The 15,705-nt window shown below is 34.4% G+C and overlaps 1 protein-coding gene across 2 annotated transcripts in view; it reads left to right on the top strand.

Annotated features, from left to right (window-relative positions):
• Nucleotides 1–15,274, top strand: part of SESN1 (sestrin 1) — an 88,909-nt gene extending 73,635 nt beyond the window's left edge. For both annotated transcript variants that reach the window (XM_015600150.1, XM_006926057.2), the window contains exons 2-10: nucleotides 1,951–2,016; nucleotides 2,771–2,971; nucleotides 3,600–3,782; nucleotides 5,338–5,580; nucleotides 8,477–8,624; nucleotides 9,604–9,716; nucleotides 11,841–12,031; nucleotides 13,315–13,459; nucleotides 14,087–15,274. In XM_015600150.1, coding sequence (XP_015455636.1) covers nucleotides 1,951–2,016; nucleotides 2,771–2,971; nucleotides 3,600–3,782; nucleotides 5,338–5,580; nucleotides 8,477–8,624; nucleotides 9,604–9,716; nucleotides 11,841–12,031; nucleotides 13,315–13,459; nucleotides 14,087–14,173 — 1,377 coding nt within the window. In that variant the 3' untranslated portion in view covers nucleotides 14,174–15,274. The remainder of the gene's footprint in view (nucleotides 1–1,950; nucleotides 2,017–2,770; nucleotides 2,972–3,599; nucleotides 3,783–5,337; nucleotides 5,581–8,476; nucleotides 8,625–9,603; nucleotides 9,717–11,840; nucleotides 12,032–13,314; nucleotides 13,460–14,086) is intronic.
• Nucleotides 15,275–15,705: the final 431 nt, after the last annotated feature.

Raw genomic sequence — 15,705 nt, 5'->3', positions numbered from 1 at the left:
TCCCTACATGGAAGTCTTCATTTTTATGTCATCACATGTATCAGTCTTTTATTTTATGACCTTTGGGTTTTGTGACATTCTTAGCTCTACTCCTTTTCATAAATATTTTTCTTCTAGTACTGTAATGGCTTTGGTTTTTTTGTTTGTTTGTTTGTTTTACCCTTAATTCTGATTTGTGGAGTAAAGTATGAGTCAGTACTCCAACTTCACTTTTTTTGAGTGGATATCTAGTTGTCTCAAGATCATTTGTTGAGTAATCTCCATTTGAAATTCCACCTTTCTATATACTACAGTCCCAAGAATAATGTCTCTTCTTAGAAAATGAATAACAACGCCTTGAAATGGATGTTTTCCTGCATTTTGTTCAAATATAATAGTAATGAAATAAGAAGGGCTAAATGATTTTGCCTTAAAATTTTGCCCAATGTATTTTGCTTGAACTGTATGTGGTTGGATCAGAAATTCAGTAGTTAGAAAGGCTAATAGAGTCATCATTTTATACAAGTGGCTGCATTTGTGCCAAGATGATGTACTGAAGAGCAGAATGTGGGGATTTTTTTGCATTTATTACAGGATATCAAAATTGAGACACATACATGGTCAGACCAATGATTTGAGTGCCTCCTCTAATGAAGTGTATGTTTATTAGAAAATTACTGTCTTCAGTATAAGAGTAGAATAACCACATTAAGAAATCACTGACCTCAGTACAAGATTATTTGAATGATAGATATATTATAGATTTAGTTGGCAAATACAACCTACTTTGAATCCGTATCTTGACTTTTCCTAATAAAGATTATGTTCAATTTTGTCTTAATTTTTTAAAATTCATTCTGCTCACAAGGTTTTATTCTTAGACCAGATTTCTTGAATTGCTGCCACATGTGCTTCTCTGTCTACCTCCCCCCACCCTTTTTCTTTAAAAGGAAGCATCTGGTTTATATCATGAAGGACTTTGAGAAGCAGTAAGGAGAGGGTGGAAATACTATTTGTATGTAATATTTGCATGTAATGTAATTTGTATCTCAGCAAAGGTTAATCTCTAGTTGTTAAAACTCTAAGAAGTTTTTTGTTTGTTAAGATACCTGATTAATAGGACATGAGCCTCAAAAAAACAAGGTTGAATTGTTTTGGTTTTGTTTCTGTAAGCACACTCTATTGGGGGTGGGGGTTACAGAATGGAAGCCTTAACAGTAGAGTGTTAGTTTTTGTTAACCATACTACACTGTCACATAAGGTATAGAAGTCTAGATTCCAGGTACAAGATTCTAGATTCACTATGTCAAAAGGCAGAAGACCATTTATTTCTCTATTACTTGAGCTTCTCTAACAATAAGCAAGGTCGAAGGCACCTTGTAAATGAAAAACTTAAGGCTCACAAACAAAATGAATTTCTCTAAAATTGATTCACTCAACCACAGAGAATCCATGTCCTGCAGTACTTTCTTTTTTGTGGATTTAAACAACTGTTTTTTATTTTTCATAATTTTTCTGTTCTTATTGTGAAACATTATAAATGCAATAATAATTACATTTCTTTCAGTTTGAGACATCTAGGTAGAGGTTACTGCTTTTTCATTTCCTGACAAGATGCACAAGATTGGTATGTTGGTTGGTTGGTTTTGGATGTGCAAACACATTGGTCTTATTTTGTATCATTGACAATCCACAAGGTTGGCTGCTATGTGCTGAACTTTCTGTTCTAGACTTTTTGCCAAGCACTTTATGCAAAACTCTGGTTTAAGTGAAACAGGTTTCATTGTTTTTAGTGAGAGTCGTATTATAAGTTGTCAGCTATGTGATGCAAACAGAGGAGTTGGTATGTATATATGGTCATTAAAACAAGCCTGTCTCTGTTCAACTGGTTGTTTTTCCCTCTCATTCCTGTAGCCTCAGTTCATGTTGTTTACTGCTGGAGGCCTGAGATGGTGTAACTTTCTTTTCTAGGAACTTGGAATTAGAATTCCTCGACCACTAGGACACGGACCAAGCAGATTTATCCCAGAAAAGGAGGTATGTTGTTTGTGAAAGTACATAGTGAACTGTACGCTCTTAAGGAAAAGCTTTTGTGACCCTCATCTTGGCATCTGAACAGCTGTTAGTCAACATGTTTTATGCAGAGTTGATCACAGTTAATCATCATGCTTTGGCAGTGAATCTGTGGGATTAGAAAACTCTTGTAGTCATGTTGATTTCTAGTATTTCACGATGCTTTTCCAACACCCATATTTAACCAAGGAAAGGCAAGACTTGTTTTTGACCAATGGTATTCCACCTGCTTATATTTAGATATTTAGGAATGCCTGTAGCTGAGTTACTTGGTCTTGACCATCTCCACAGGCCAGTATCAATGCTTTATTGGATCTTGAGTTTTAAATGTGTCAAAGCTTTGTTTTCACAGGGATTGTTTGCTTTTGACAATTTTGGTTCTCTTTAAATTGAGTGAGAGTAGGCACTGTGAAAGGGAAAGGCTTTAGTATCTGTTTGCAAGCTCTGCAAGTTTGATACTCTAAATCTGCTTCTTTATCTGGATTCTGCAAACAGCCTATCTAGATGGCCTTTAATGTTCGGCCTTTGTTTATCCCTGTCTACAAAATGTGTGACTGTTTATTCTTCTATCTGCTCCCAGTTGAGTTAAAATTTGTAAAATTATAACCTCTCAAGCCAAATTTAATTTGTTTCTATATGACACTTAGAATGCAGTTCATGCATATTTTCTTTAACACTGATTTATAATTTATGTAACCAAAGTTTTCCTTTTATACAGATTCTCCAAGTGGGGAGTGAAGACGCACAGATGCATGCTTTATTTTCAGATTCTTTTGCTGCTTTGGGTCGTTTGGATAACATTACATTAGTAATGGTTTTTCACCCACAATATTTAGAAAGTTTCTTAAAAACTCAACATTATCTACTGCAAATGGATGGGCCATTGCCCCTACATTATCGGCACTACATTGGAATAATGGTTTGTAAACATTCAGTGAAAAATTCTTTCTGTCTGCCTTATTAATTTTTTTAAAGAGATGGTTAATGCTTTAAACACAGGAGTAAATACTTATTTACTGACTTTTAATTGGATTCCTGTTAGGTAGTATCTGTTCTTCCTCTTAATAAGCTCTCAAGTATAACAGAAAAAGAAGTATGTATTTATACACTGTTGAGGACCATTTTCTATTAAATAAGAGAATAGAGCAGAACACAAGATCTATTTCACCATTATAGTCACTTTGACATAATTGGTGCTACACCCATTTGATTTGTAAATAATATTCCATTATTTCATGGTTGTCACCTTAAATTTTTTTTTTAATCTAAGGTTCTAAAAGTTGGTATATAAAATTTCAAATTTTATTTAAAGTTTCTAATGTTCAGATACTTTTATCAGATATTTTGCTCTTCCAATATTTCTGAGGTACTTTCTGTGGCATATGAATTTTTAAACTTATTTTTAAATTTCTTTTCTGTAGTTTAGGAAAATTTAAAAGCATACTAATCAAAAACTTAATTAGCTGTTTTGCAAAGAAAAAAAGGGTTTGTAGTTGTTCAAGATTTTAGTATTTATAGTTAGAATAATCTTTTTGTTTTCTCTTAAGGCTGCAGCAAGACATCAGTGTTCCTACTTAGTGAACCTCCATGTAAATGATTTCCTTCATGTTGGTGGGGACCCCAAGTGGCTTAATGGTTTAGAGAATGCTCCTCGAAAACTACAAAACTTAGGAGAACTTAACAAAGTGTTAGCCCATAGACCTTGGCTCATTACCAAAGAACACATTGAGGTAAGTAGTGAAGTAACATATCTAGGGAGTCATTAAAAAAGACTTTTTTTAATAGACGATTTTTAGTACAGTTTAGATTTATAGAAAAGTGGCATAGAAAGTACAGAATTCCTGTATTGTACTCTCTCAACCTCCTCCCTGCCCCCACACACTCAGGTTCTCCTGTTATTAACATTAATTAGTATGGTATATTTTCTGTAATTGATGGATCAGTATTGATATATTACTATTAACTAAAGTCTGTAATTTACATTAGAGTTTACTCTTTGTGTTGTATAGTTCTCTGGGTTTTGACAAATGTATGTCATGTATCTACCATTATAGTATCATACAGAATAATTTCACTGCTCTAAAAATTCCCTGCGCTCCCCTGTTCTCTCTCCCCTTCTCCCTAAACTCCTGCAACTACTGATCTTTTTACCGTCTCTATAGTTTTGCCTTTTCGAGAATGTCATATAGTTGGAATCATATAGTATATAGTATATAGCCTTATCAGACTGGTTTCTTTTACTTATCAGTATGTACTTAAGATTTTTCCATGTCTTTTCATGGCTTGGTAGCTTATTTTTATTGCTGAAAAACAGTCCAGTGTATGGATGTACCACCGTTTGTTTATCCATTCACCTACTGAAGCATATCTTGGTTACTTCTAGTTTGGGGCAATAAAGCATTTGGTGTTTTGGATTTTAGTCATTCTGATAGGTGTGAAGTGGCATCTTGTTGTATATCTTCTAAAAATACCATCTTAAACTAGTTCCTTCTGGTTCTGTTTATTAATACAGATAATAAAAGTAGATTGACATTCTCTAAAAGTAGAATGCAGTAGAAATTCTTGAAAATACATATTTTTGGTTTTGTCTATTTTATAGAACATTTTTAGATACTTTTACATAATTGAAACATCAAGAAGATATAAAATTTGAATATGATTAATGCAATGTCTATTATATTGTCAAATAATGAAAAATTATACAAGATTATAAAATAGATAATGAAGCAGAAGGGACACAGTTGTAAGACTTTGAAGAATTATAGACTTTACCTTGGGCATAATTTTTTAAATATAATCTGATTTAGGAATATTCAGTCAAATTGTTCAAAGGACTATCTTAAAAATTCCTTGAGGTGGTCTGATAATAAAAAACAGGCATATTTTAAACAGTAGCTTCCACTTTAAATACAAATTACATTTGGTTTGAAACTTTGAACTAAAAATATAGTTAATCCATTCATAATCCAGAATCTGAAATATAGCAACTGCTTTTAATATGTTTTTAATGAAAAATGCATTCTATTATATTTTTAAGTCAGGATTTTAGAAAATGAAAATAATAATGAATGCCATTACCAGGTTATGTTAAGATCTATTTGTAAATACGTGTTCATAAAAATTAGCGAATTCTGGGTTCTACATGTCTTAAATTGTAATTATATACAAGGTTTTGTATAATGACTAATGTTGTTTTCAGTAGATTAAATGCCAAGATGTACTATATACTTTCACCAACACCATATATCCCACTATAAAAATGTTCTAATTTTTTTTTTTCCTAAGGGACTTTTAAAGGCTGAAGAGCACAGTTGGTCCCTTGCAGAACTGGTACATGCAGTAGTTCTACTCACGCACTATCATTCTCTTGCCTCGTTCACATTTGGGTGTGGAATCAGTCCAGAAATTCATTGTGATGGTGGCCACACATTCAGACCTCCTTCTGTTAGTAACTACTGCATCTGTGACATTACAAATGGCAATCACAGTGTGGATGAAGCGCAGGTCAACACAGCAGGAAATGTTTCGGTAAGTATCTATTATTTGTTATAGGATTGTCACAAGACTAATCACAATAATTGCTGTTGTTTTATTTTTTTCATTTGGCTTCTTAGAAAATCTACACTGTTAAGTCCGTAGCCATAGTAGGCCCCTATATCTGCTTATTCAAGACCCTCTAGGAGGCTGTACTCCAGTAATTTTAAGATTAGGAGCCACCAGCATGTGCCCCATCAAGCCAGCCTAGTATTGAATGGCTCCTGCAGTGAGAGGAGGCGAGGCTGAGAATAGTGCTTCATGGTGGTGGTGACTTGTTAATGCTGATCGCATCTTTTTTTCCCCTTTTGTGTGCGCGCGCACACACACACACACAAACAGGCTGGTTACTTAATTATCTTTTAGAAGATTTAATGAGCCTTGATCTGGAAATTTCTCCTTTTAAAATTCTTTTTCATGTTTAACTTCATGCAAATACATATACAAGCAAATGTAAATTTATTAAAATGCTTTGACCTCTATTCTTTCACTTTTATATTTTCTGTTTTGTGATTCCTTTGAAACAGGTCAGAATGAGTTGAATTTTCTATAAGCAAATTTTAATTCATGTATAAGATGAGTCAAAATTCTCTTTGCATTCTCTTGCTATAGTGAAAGAACAGGGGTTTATTTTGTTTCCAAAGAGGAAGTCACAGAAACAGCATCACAGCCTTCTGAATACTTTGCACAGATTTTCTCAGTTGTATTCCCTTGAAACAGATTTGGACAGATGGAATTGCCTTTTACTTACATATTTGACTGTGGGCAAGTTATCTAACCTCTCTGGGCCTCTGTTCTTTCATGTCTAAATAAAGCATTTAATTATGGTGAGATCAGCACTGTGCTATGCTAATAAGACCCAGGGCCATCAGTTTCACCCTTTTTTTGAGCTACCTGGATTCATGTTATAGACTTGTATATGGCCACTGATTATTTATCAAAGCTCAGAGGTTATAAGATGGTCTAAGGGAGAATATACCAGTTGCTGAGATGCTTGGAATTGTATTGTGGTCCTTTTCCACCTTTGATTTAGTACAATGCTAAAGAAAAAGTACCTGATTGTTTTTAGTTTACCCCTCTATTAAATGAGATAATAGTGAAATAGAAAATTTTTCTCTAATAGACAAGCTTCCTATTTTCAGGTGTTGAGTTGGCTGCTTTTAGAAAGTTTACAGCTCACACTGATGGCACTTGACAATGAGCTGATAATAGCTTATTCTCTTGAGGTGCATATCAGATATCTGACTCAGTTCTTCAATTATGTTAAAAAGTAGATGAAAAATTTCCTCATACATGTTAACATTTTAATATTAAAATGTCTTTTTTTAATACTACTAACAACTTTAACAGATTGTTCAAAGAAGAAAAGATATACACTTTGTTTCCTTTCCTTTTTATTTCAGTGTAATCTATCAAGAATTGTTTCTTCTAAGAATACTTAAAATTTGGGTAATTTATTTTAGAAGAAAATGGGTAAACATAAATTGATATAATGAGAGATATAATATAAGTTGACAGAGACCCTAATTTTAAAAAAACAAAACAAAACCTTGGGTCATTCTGTTAAGCAACACCTAATCCTTTTTGGCTCCCTTTTTATTTTTGTTTGGCTACCGATCCGGTCTCATGAATAATTACGGAGTTGTATGCATCAAAAGAATCGTCAATACATCATAGAAACACTTTCCATCATGAAATTATGAGAGAATGTGCTTAAATACATAGTATTTTGACTTAAGTGTTAGGATCATATGAAAATATAAAGTATAAGTAGTGTAGACTATTTTTCTCTTAATGTAGAATTATCTTGACAGTCAATCTGCAACAAATATTTCTTGAAAATCTACTATGTGCCAGGCACTATCCTAGGTTCTGAATATATACTAATAAACAGACAGGTCTCCTGCTCCATGTAGGTCCCGTCTCAGGGAGGCAGGCATTAAACTAGTATCATGCAATAACAGTTACAACCTGTGATTGGTCCTCTGAAGGAAAGAGCAGAGTGCTGTTTGAGAATAATTAGGGTGGCTAGGTCGGGGATGAGGGTCAGGAGAAGCATGTAATCTGACACTTGAAGGACCAATGGGTCCTTCAGGGAAAAATAGAGGAAAAGAGTGGAAGAAGAGTAAGGGGAAAAACATTCCTAGCAAAATAAATTTTTAAAGGAGAAAACATTGATTTTGTATCTGAATACTGAGATTTGAAAGTTTAAGATTTTATAAGATATAAATTCCATAGATTTGATTCAGCTTTCATATTTAGGATACAGCAGGGTAGAGAAGTATAAATTGTTTGGCTAGTTCAAGACCGCTTGGCTAGTCCGCCTATGTCAGACCTGTCACTATCACGGTGCCACTGCTGTCATCTCAGCAAGTGACAGCACCATTTGCAGAGGTCAGGTAGACAACTCCAGCCCTGTAATGACACGTTCCATTCTTAATTGCTAAATTGAAAATATAGAACTGATTACTATAATTTAAAGATAGACATATGTTGACAATATGCCCAATGTACACAGTTGATGCAAAACCACTCGTACTTTGTATATCTTATTTGTTTAAACTAATTGAGCAAGTAGAAGTTAACTTTTAAATATTTAGTTCTATTTTAAATTGACAAGTATTAAACTTTAATTTTTAAAACTCAGCATTAACAGTATTACTTATTTTCTAAGGTAAAAACATTAAAATGTGTTCTTACAATTGTTCTCTCATAAAACTTGCATATCTGTGTGTAATAAGTCTAACCAGTTTTTGATTCATTCATGTGTATTGAAATTATAAGATCTATTTTTCCTATATTAATAAGATCCAAAATCTTATAGGATAGACTTAAAATTCAAAAGTTTCATCCTCTAACATATGTAACATTAATTGTATTTTCTCTTCAGGTTAGTGATTCTTTCTTTGAAGTCGAAGCCCTCATGGAAAAGATGAGGCAATTACAGGAATGTCGAGATGAAGAAGAGGCAAGTCAGGAAGAGATGGCTTCACGTTTTGAAATAGAAAAAAGAGAGAGCATGTTTGTCTTCTCTTCAGGTAAAAGCAACCATTATATAAGTGATAAAATTTCTAATGCTTAAAAAAAAAAAAATAGCCCAGCTCTTTTATTTAGAGAATTTTAAGGGTTTTTAAACATCAATCAAAATATATCTTTCCATTTAGAGAGGCTATAGCATATGTATTCCTACTTATAGATTAAGCAGGCAACCTAGAAAAAGGAAGTTATAGTGAGAATAGTGCTAGACTAAGAGGAAGGACATTTAGGAAAATCTTAATTTGTATACAGGCATACTTTGGAGATACAATGGGTTTGGTTCCCAACCACCACAGTAAAGCAAGTATCGCAATAAAGCGAATCAAAACCTTTCTGCTGGTGGAAGGTCTTGCCCTCAATTTATAAAAAACCACAACATCTGTGAAGTACAGCAAAAGCAAAGTGCAGTACAACGAGGTATGCCTGTAAATGGAAGTTGGCTGTTAGCTTGTTTTTCCTTCAAGAAAAGATTTTGTTTCTGTTTACTTGAAACTATAATCTCATCAACTCCTAAATGTGAAGATAATCGAGAAAGGCTTATTTAGAAAAGTGCAGGTAAACACTGTACAAATGACACATACTTCTTCATTCACCATTTTAGAATCTTCAAGCTATTAGAGATCATATTATATATTGTATGACAGTATTCAACAAAAATAGTCCAAGTGCCAAAGTTTAGAGCATAGCTGATTTATCACCATAAAGATTATCCAAAAAGGTGTTCATACTTTAAGTACATATTTTAAGTAGAACCTAATATCTATAAATTGGAATGGAGATAGAGAGTCTCAATGAAAAGCATAAAAAATTCAACCATGAGTATTTTTTTATAACAGAATCTACTTCAATTTTATATCCCATATACTGGTAAGTGATATCTTTTTATAGTTTTAAGACCTTATTGTTATAGATAAAATGAATTTTAACTAGCATCCGGTTTTTGAAAAGTTTCAATGGCTTTTTTTGTTGTTGTTATTTCAGATGATGAAGAAGTTACACCAGCAAGAGATGTATCCCGTCATTTTGAGGATACTAGTTATGGCTATAAGGATTTCTCTAGACATGGGATGCACGTTCCAACATTTCGAGTCCAGGTAAAATTGCAACTTGTTGTATGTACATGAGTGGTTTGAAATATCTTAGTCTGACGTAAAATGAGAAAGAGCCACATGGATTTGAGCACAATAAAATGTAGAAATAAGTACCTTTTCTATGTACAGGCAGTTCCCTTAGGTATATTTATTGTACTGTTAAAGGTATATTTATTGTATTAAAGTTTATATCAGTTGCTCAGAATTCAAAACACATTCACCCATAAAACAAAATTATGTGGTTAGGTTCCCAAATGGTGCATAAAAACTTGCTTAAGGTTCTGATATAACTAAGCAATAAATAGTAGTTGCATTTGAACATAGCTAGCATTTATGGCATTGTTTTTTCTCTCCCTCTCCTACTGAACCCCAGTGTTAAAGTGAGATGATTTCTGCCCCGATATGCACCAGGCCAGGCCTGAGTGACAAGCACAATATCCTCAACATGCCAAACATTAAGTGTGGGAGGGAGAGGAGTGAGAAAGTCAGAGGTAAAAGATGTGTTTAAATACAGATGCCACAGAAAATAAAGCATAATAATTAAAGTATCACAGTTCCCTTTAAAATATGAACTAAATCTTATTTGAAGCAGTGAGAATTTTTGAGGGTTTCAAATTTAAACCTTGAGAGGATTCACATAAAAAAATGTTATTCCAAAATTACCTAACACCTATCAGAGTAAATAAAGTTAGTGATCTAGGGAATAAAATTATTGTTGGTAGAGCCATTTTCTTTAGCTCTCACACATTAACTTTGAAATACACAGTAAAATTTCCCAGGTACACGTCTGTGTACATTGAGTCCGTGGAAACTTAGGGACCTGGTGGTCCTCTAGGATACCAGGCTCCTCCTCCTGATTTTGTTTGGCAGGAGGCACTGTAGTAAGTGCTTTGCAAGCATATCTCAGGAGTAACAGTAGCTGTATTCTCTAGTACCAGAATAAAAGTTGACAGTCATCAGTTAGCAGATCTTCCCCTATTCTGTGCTGTAGTTTTTTGACTGATTCCAGTCCATCCGTAGAAACATACAGTAGTTTAAATGTATTTTTAAAATAATTTATTGTATAAATATTTAGAGTTAATATTTAATTCAGATGAGTTGATATTCCTAACTTTTCCAATTATTGTAAGGAGCTAGTGTTAGTGATAACTATTTTACCAGAATTAGGAAAATATTTGAGAACTGTACGATTTTATTTCTTTGCTCAAGGAATTAAGTAATATTTAAGGGGACAAAAATAGACACAAGGAAGAGTTATAGAATATTTCTACTTGCTAGTGAAATTGTTCATGAAATATAATAGATCAGAATTGAAGAAATCATGTGGGCTGGAAATTTTATGAAGGGAGATTAGGAATTGAGAGATTTGAATGGTCCAAAAGCATCGGCATTGTATACGGAGGAGACTGTAGGCAATAATTGAGTTCGGTTAAGGGACAGAGTGAGGGAAGGGATCATAAACTAACTGGCTGGTCTGCTGAGAGTTTTAAGCAAAAGATTCTTATTTCTGACTAGTGAGAAATTAGTTTAAAATTGGTTAGGTTTGTAGGTTTTGACCAAAGTAATGACATAATATCAAAGAGGTGTTTTAGGAAAATAAATATGGGAGTGACATAGAAGTAGGGTCTTATTAAGTTTTGTATGAAGTGGAAAGAAAGGAAGCAATGAGATTTAATATAGGAAAACTAACTAGGAGACTCAGTTAATAAGGCTGAGAGTCAGAAGAGGGGGTAGGAGGAAAAAGAATGAGTGATATGTGTTGAAACAAAACTTGAGGCCAGTTTGAATGGGTACAGTGATGGAAAAGGAGAGAGGACTCCTGAGGTGGTTGCCTCTGGATGCTGAGTGAGGACGCAGAGAGAGAGAAAGCTAAAAACAGGTTGCCTGTGTGTAAGAGATTCCACTGGTTTTTAAACTTGATGAGTTATAAAATATAGTCTTTTGCATGTTGCAGTATAGAAATCAAAAACATCAGACTGGAGTGCAAGTGCAGCTGGGAGCTAGGGATGTACTAGAAAGGCAGTGGATCCCAACTGCCATTAGTAATCTCACCACACTGCAGAGTGGTAGACTCAAAACTATACTTGGCTACATTTTATTTACATTTGTTCTATTCTCTGTATTTAGGACTATTGCTGGGAAGACCATGGTTATTCTTTGGTAAATCGCCTTTATCCAGATGTGGGACAATTGATTGATGAGAAATTTCACATTGCTTACAATCTTACTTATAATACAATGGCAATGCACAAAGATGTTGATACCTCAATGCTCAGACGGGCTATTTGGAACTATATTCACTGCATGTTTGGAATAAGGTTAGTCTTTTCTTGTATTTATAAAGAGATATTTTCCATTGGGCTAAATCATTCAAGTACTTGGAACACATGCACACAGACACACATACTTGTAAACTCAAAACCTCCCTTTCTCCACTAGCTTATTTTTATGCTACGCTTCAGAGAACTGATTTATTACAGCTTGGTTTGTTCTCTTTCCTGGCTAGGCAAGAGAGAGAGGTAGGAACATTGACAAGATGCCTCCAGGGAAGGAGAGGGAGGGTAAGCAAGCTGGTCCTAGAGCATAGAGGAAAAGAGGTAGAGTTTATTATAGAACATCTTTAGTATCTTTTCTCTTTGTATCATGTTCTATCTCCTGACACACTTATACTTCTACCTTCCTTGACCTTAGTATCCTTATAGCACCCCTCTGGCTGTTCTCAAGCTCCATCTGAAGTTACTCGCTACTTCTGTGATTCTTCTTGGAAATGCAAAACTTTCATGTTGTGACTGTTAGGTATTCAGCAACATTATTATATAGGAAATGTAGCCATTATATACCACCTTCTAACATATGCACACAAACTATGCTACAGTACTTTCTGATTATTTTAGCTATAAAATCAGGCTTTCTCTGGCTATTTTACCAGTGGCCAGGCTTTTGGCTTTAGCCCCCTGTATAGTTAGGACCAGCTTTGCAAGAACTTTCTCCTTTTCCACTGAAAACCAAATAAGAGACCTCAGTCCTTAGGTGTTCTAGAAACCATCCCCCAGTGGAGCTGAGCAGACACTGGTGCCTTTGACCATTTTGGCTTAAAGCAGAACAACGTCTCCTAAGTGCAGGGACTGTGAGGCCATTTATAGACCATCCTTTCCTCAGGAACATCCTCCTACCTCTTCTTCTCATCTGACCCTAGAAACTCCTGGAAACATGAGAAAAATAATTCTAATTACTTTTATTTACACAAGTGGATTCCAAGTTATATGTCATGTAATAGTACTAACATAATAAATATTGTTTGACTAATTAATTTTAGCAGTACTCATAAACTCAGTTTCCAGAATTTATCCTCAGTGTGGTTGCTTGTTCATGATTGTAAATATATACTGTTGCTTGGGTGGCCACTGGCAAATTTTCTGTTCCTCTCTCAAACTTCTGTTTCTTATCCTTTTATACTTACTTATCCACCCCCATTTAAACATTGTAAAGCTAGGGGGAAAGAGGGAAAAGAATACAGCATTTACTCGTGACATCTGTACTTTCATAAGAAAACAGACTATATATACATTGGAAATAAAATTCTCACTTTGTCTTTTAACAGATATGATGACTATGACTATGGTGAAATTAACCAGCTATTGGATCGCGGCTTTAAAGTTTATATCAAAACTGTTGTTTGCACTCCTGAAAAGGTTACCAAAAGAATGTATGATAGCTTCTGGAGGCAGTTCAAGCACTCCGAGAAGGTATGCACCCATTGTGGCTTGTTTACTCTGTAACTTAGCAGTCACTCTTTTTCTCTGTCACCTAATCAAATGGCTCTCAAACCTTTCTATTGCCTCCACCAACCTAGAGAACTTTCCAGCACCACTGTCTCAAGTACCCCTTTGGAGAAAACCTCATTATGGTGCTAAAGTAAAAGAATAAAGACAGGTGGCCTGGCCAGTCTTGAGAAGTACTGGCATGGCTGTCACCACCTACAAGAAAGGAGACTGTTTTACAAGAGCTCTTTTAAGTTGTTTTTGATAGAAACATCTGGTCTGGTCTTTGATTCATCTTTATAGAAATTATTGAATGAAGATTTGGCAAGGGAAGTTAGTATTCTAATAAAGCACTGTCTAGATTTTCTGAAATACAACAAAGCTCCAAGAAGAGATAGGATCAAACATAAGTTCAGAACGTCTATCCAAAAAGAACATCAGATAGCTTTCACTTTGAGAAATTGATATTCTGTTCATCAAACTCAAGATTTCTAAGTTTTTCAGGGGCACACAGTAAATGTACTTGATTTTTGACGTTTGTTTATTAGATGCACTGAAAAACTGATTGTGAATGCTTACCTTACCTTAAATGATGTTGTGTTTCATATTCAGGTTCACGTTAATCTGCTTCTTATAGAAGCTAGGATGCAAGCAGAACTCCTTTACGCTCTGAGAGCCATTACCCGCTATATGACCTGATGCCTTTCCTCCATTAAAGATGATGGAATGATCAGCAGATATAGTCTACAAGGGGAAGGTACTAAGCCCCAGGACCAATGGTAGATAAAAGAATTCAGAAATTCATTGTGCCATGATTCCTTTAGTTTCTGCTATTTTACTGTGGAAATGCCACTGCTGGCACGAGCAGTGAATGCTTGGCAGCTTCATACAAGTTTAGAGCTGTGAAGAAGGGTTGCCGTTCACAGTATTTTGCTTTCTGACAGTACAAGATGCTGTATAACTGTTTTAATACAGCAAGTAGTAACTCTCCAAATCCTGTTGCTTTTATGTTAAATAAGATAACAAGAATTGGAGCATGCAAAGAATGGGACTTGGATAATGATATAAGCTCTTATAAAGAATTTTAGATCTTGGTGCTGCTATTTCTGCTGGTGGAATGAATAGAGTGGCTATTCCAGTTAAGCTATTAGTAATAAAAGTGAACACTGCTACTATCTGAGCCTACATACATAATTTGTGTGGTTTCAAATTAAACTTGCATATGTGTTCATTTCGTTGCATCTAAAACATTGAATTACAGCTCAGCAAAGACCATTTTGATGGTAACATTATATTTCTTTCATTATAGTTGTTTTTCAAATTCAGAGTTATTGGATGATGTTGAATTACAGTGTCACTCCTAAAAGATTTTCTTCAAAAAGCAATCTTAAATGAAAGTGTGTAAATTATAAGAAAAAGCTGGATATCTCTTGACATGCTGTTTCCCCAAGATACTTTGACAGTGGAGGGCAGCTATCTTGTGCAGTATTTTTGTTTCCATCACCAGAGTTGTGGGTAGTGTTGCTGTAGACAGTGCACAGTCCTAGGTGCATTCTGCCCCTCTGCTCCTGCCCGCCTCACTGTCCCCACTTTAAAAGTTGTGCAGCTCCTTAAATAATAAAGCTGGAAAATGTTTTTAGTCATGTTATCAAATTTGATTTACAAAAATGCTAACTTTGAAATGCAAACAGGTTTGGAAAAATGTATTAAGTACTTTATATTCTGGAAGCATGAATTGCTTTTGAAGTCTGTCAGTATTATTGGTATTTTTCAATAAAGAATAACTTTTCTCCAATTTTATTTGCTGTCTCAATCTCTTAAAAAAGTCATGACTTTACAATCAGTAACAATTCTGAGTTTCTATTTAGTTTCATTAGCCAGGTAGATTGACACTTAAATAATGCTGTAATCAGATGAGAGACTGCAATTAAATGGCAAACTCAAAGTTATTTTGAAGGATACAAAAAAGAATGGACCTTGGGGATCTTAGGTAAGACTGTTTTATCTTGGACATGACTCGTATGGTCCCATGCCTAGTCCCTTTTGAACTGAGATGTTTTAGAGTTCAAATAGAATTATTAAGAAGAATTAAGAAACAAGAACTTATTAGGGAATGACTACATAACAAAAAATGACAACTAAAATTGCTCTAAATTTAATCAAAGCTGTTGTAATAACTGTTACTCATCAAAACATTTATTGAGCTCAGTCTGTTGCTTACAAATTTGTAA

This window comes from Pteropus alecto, unplaced genomic scaffold (assembly GCF_000325575.1).
Source record: "Pteropus alecto unplaced genomic scaffold, ASM32557v1 scaffold79, whole genome shotgun sequence".
NCBI classification, from domain to species: domain Eukaryota; kingdom Metazoa; phylum Chordata; class Mammalia; order Chiroptera; family Pteropodidae; genus Pteropus; species Pteropus alecto.
This window is presented reverse-complemented; position numbering and strand designations above follow the sequence as displayed.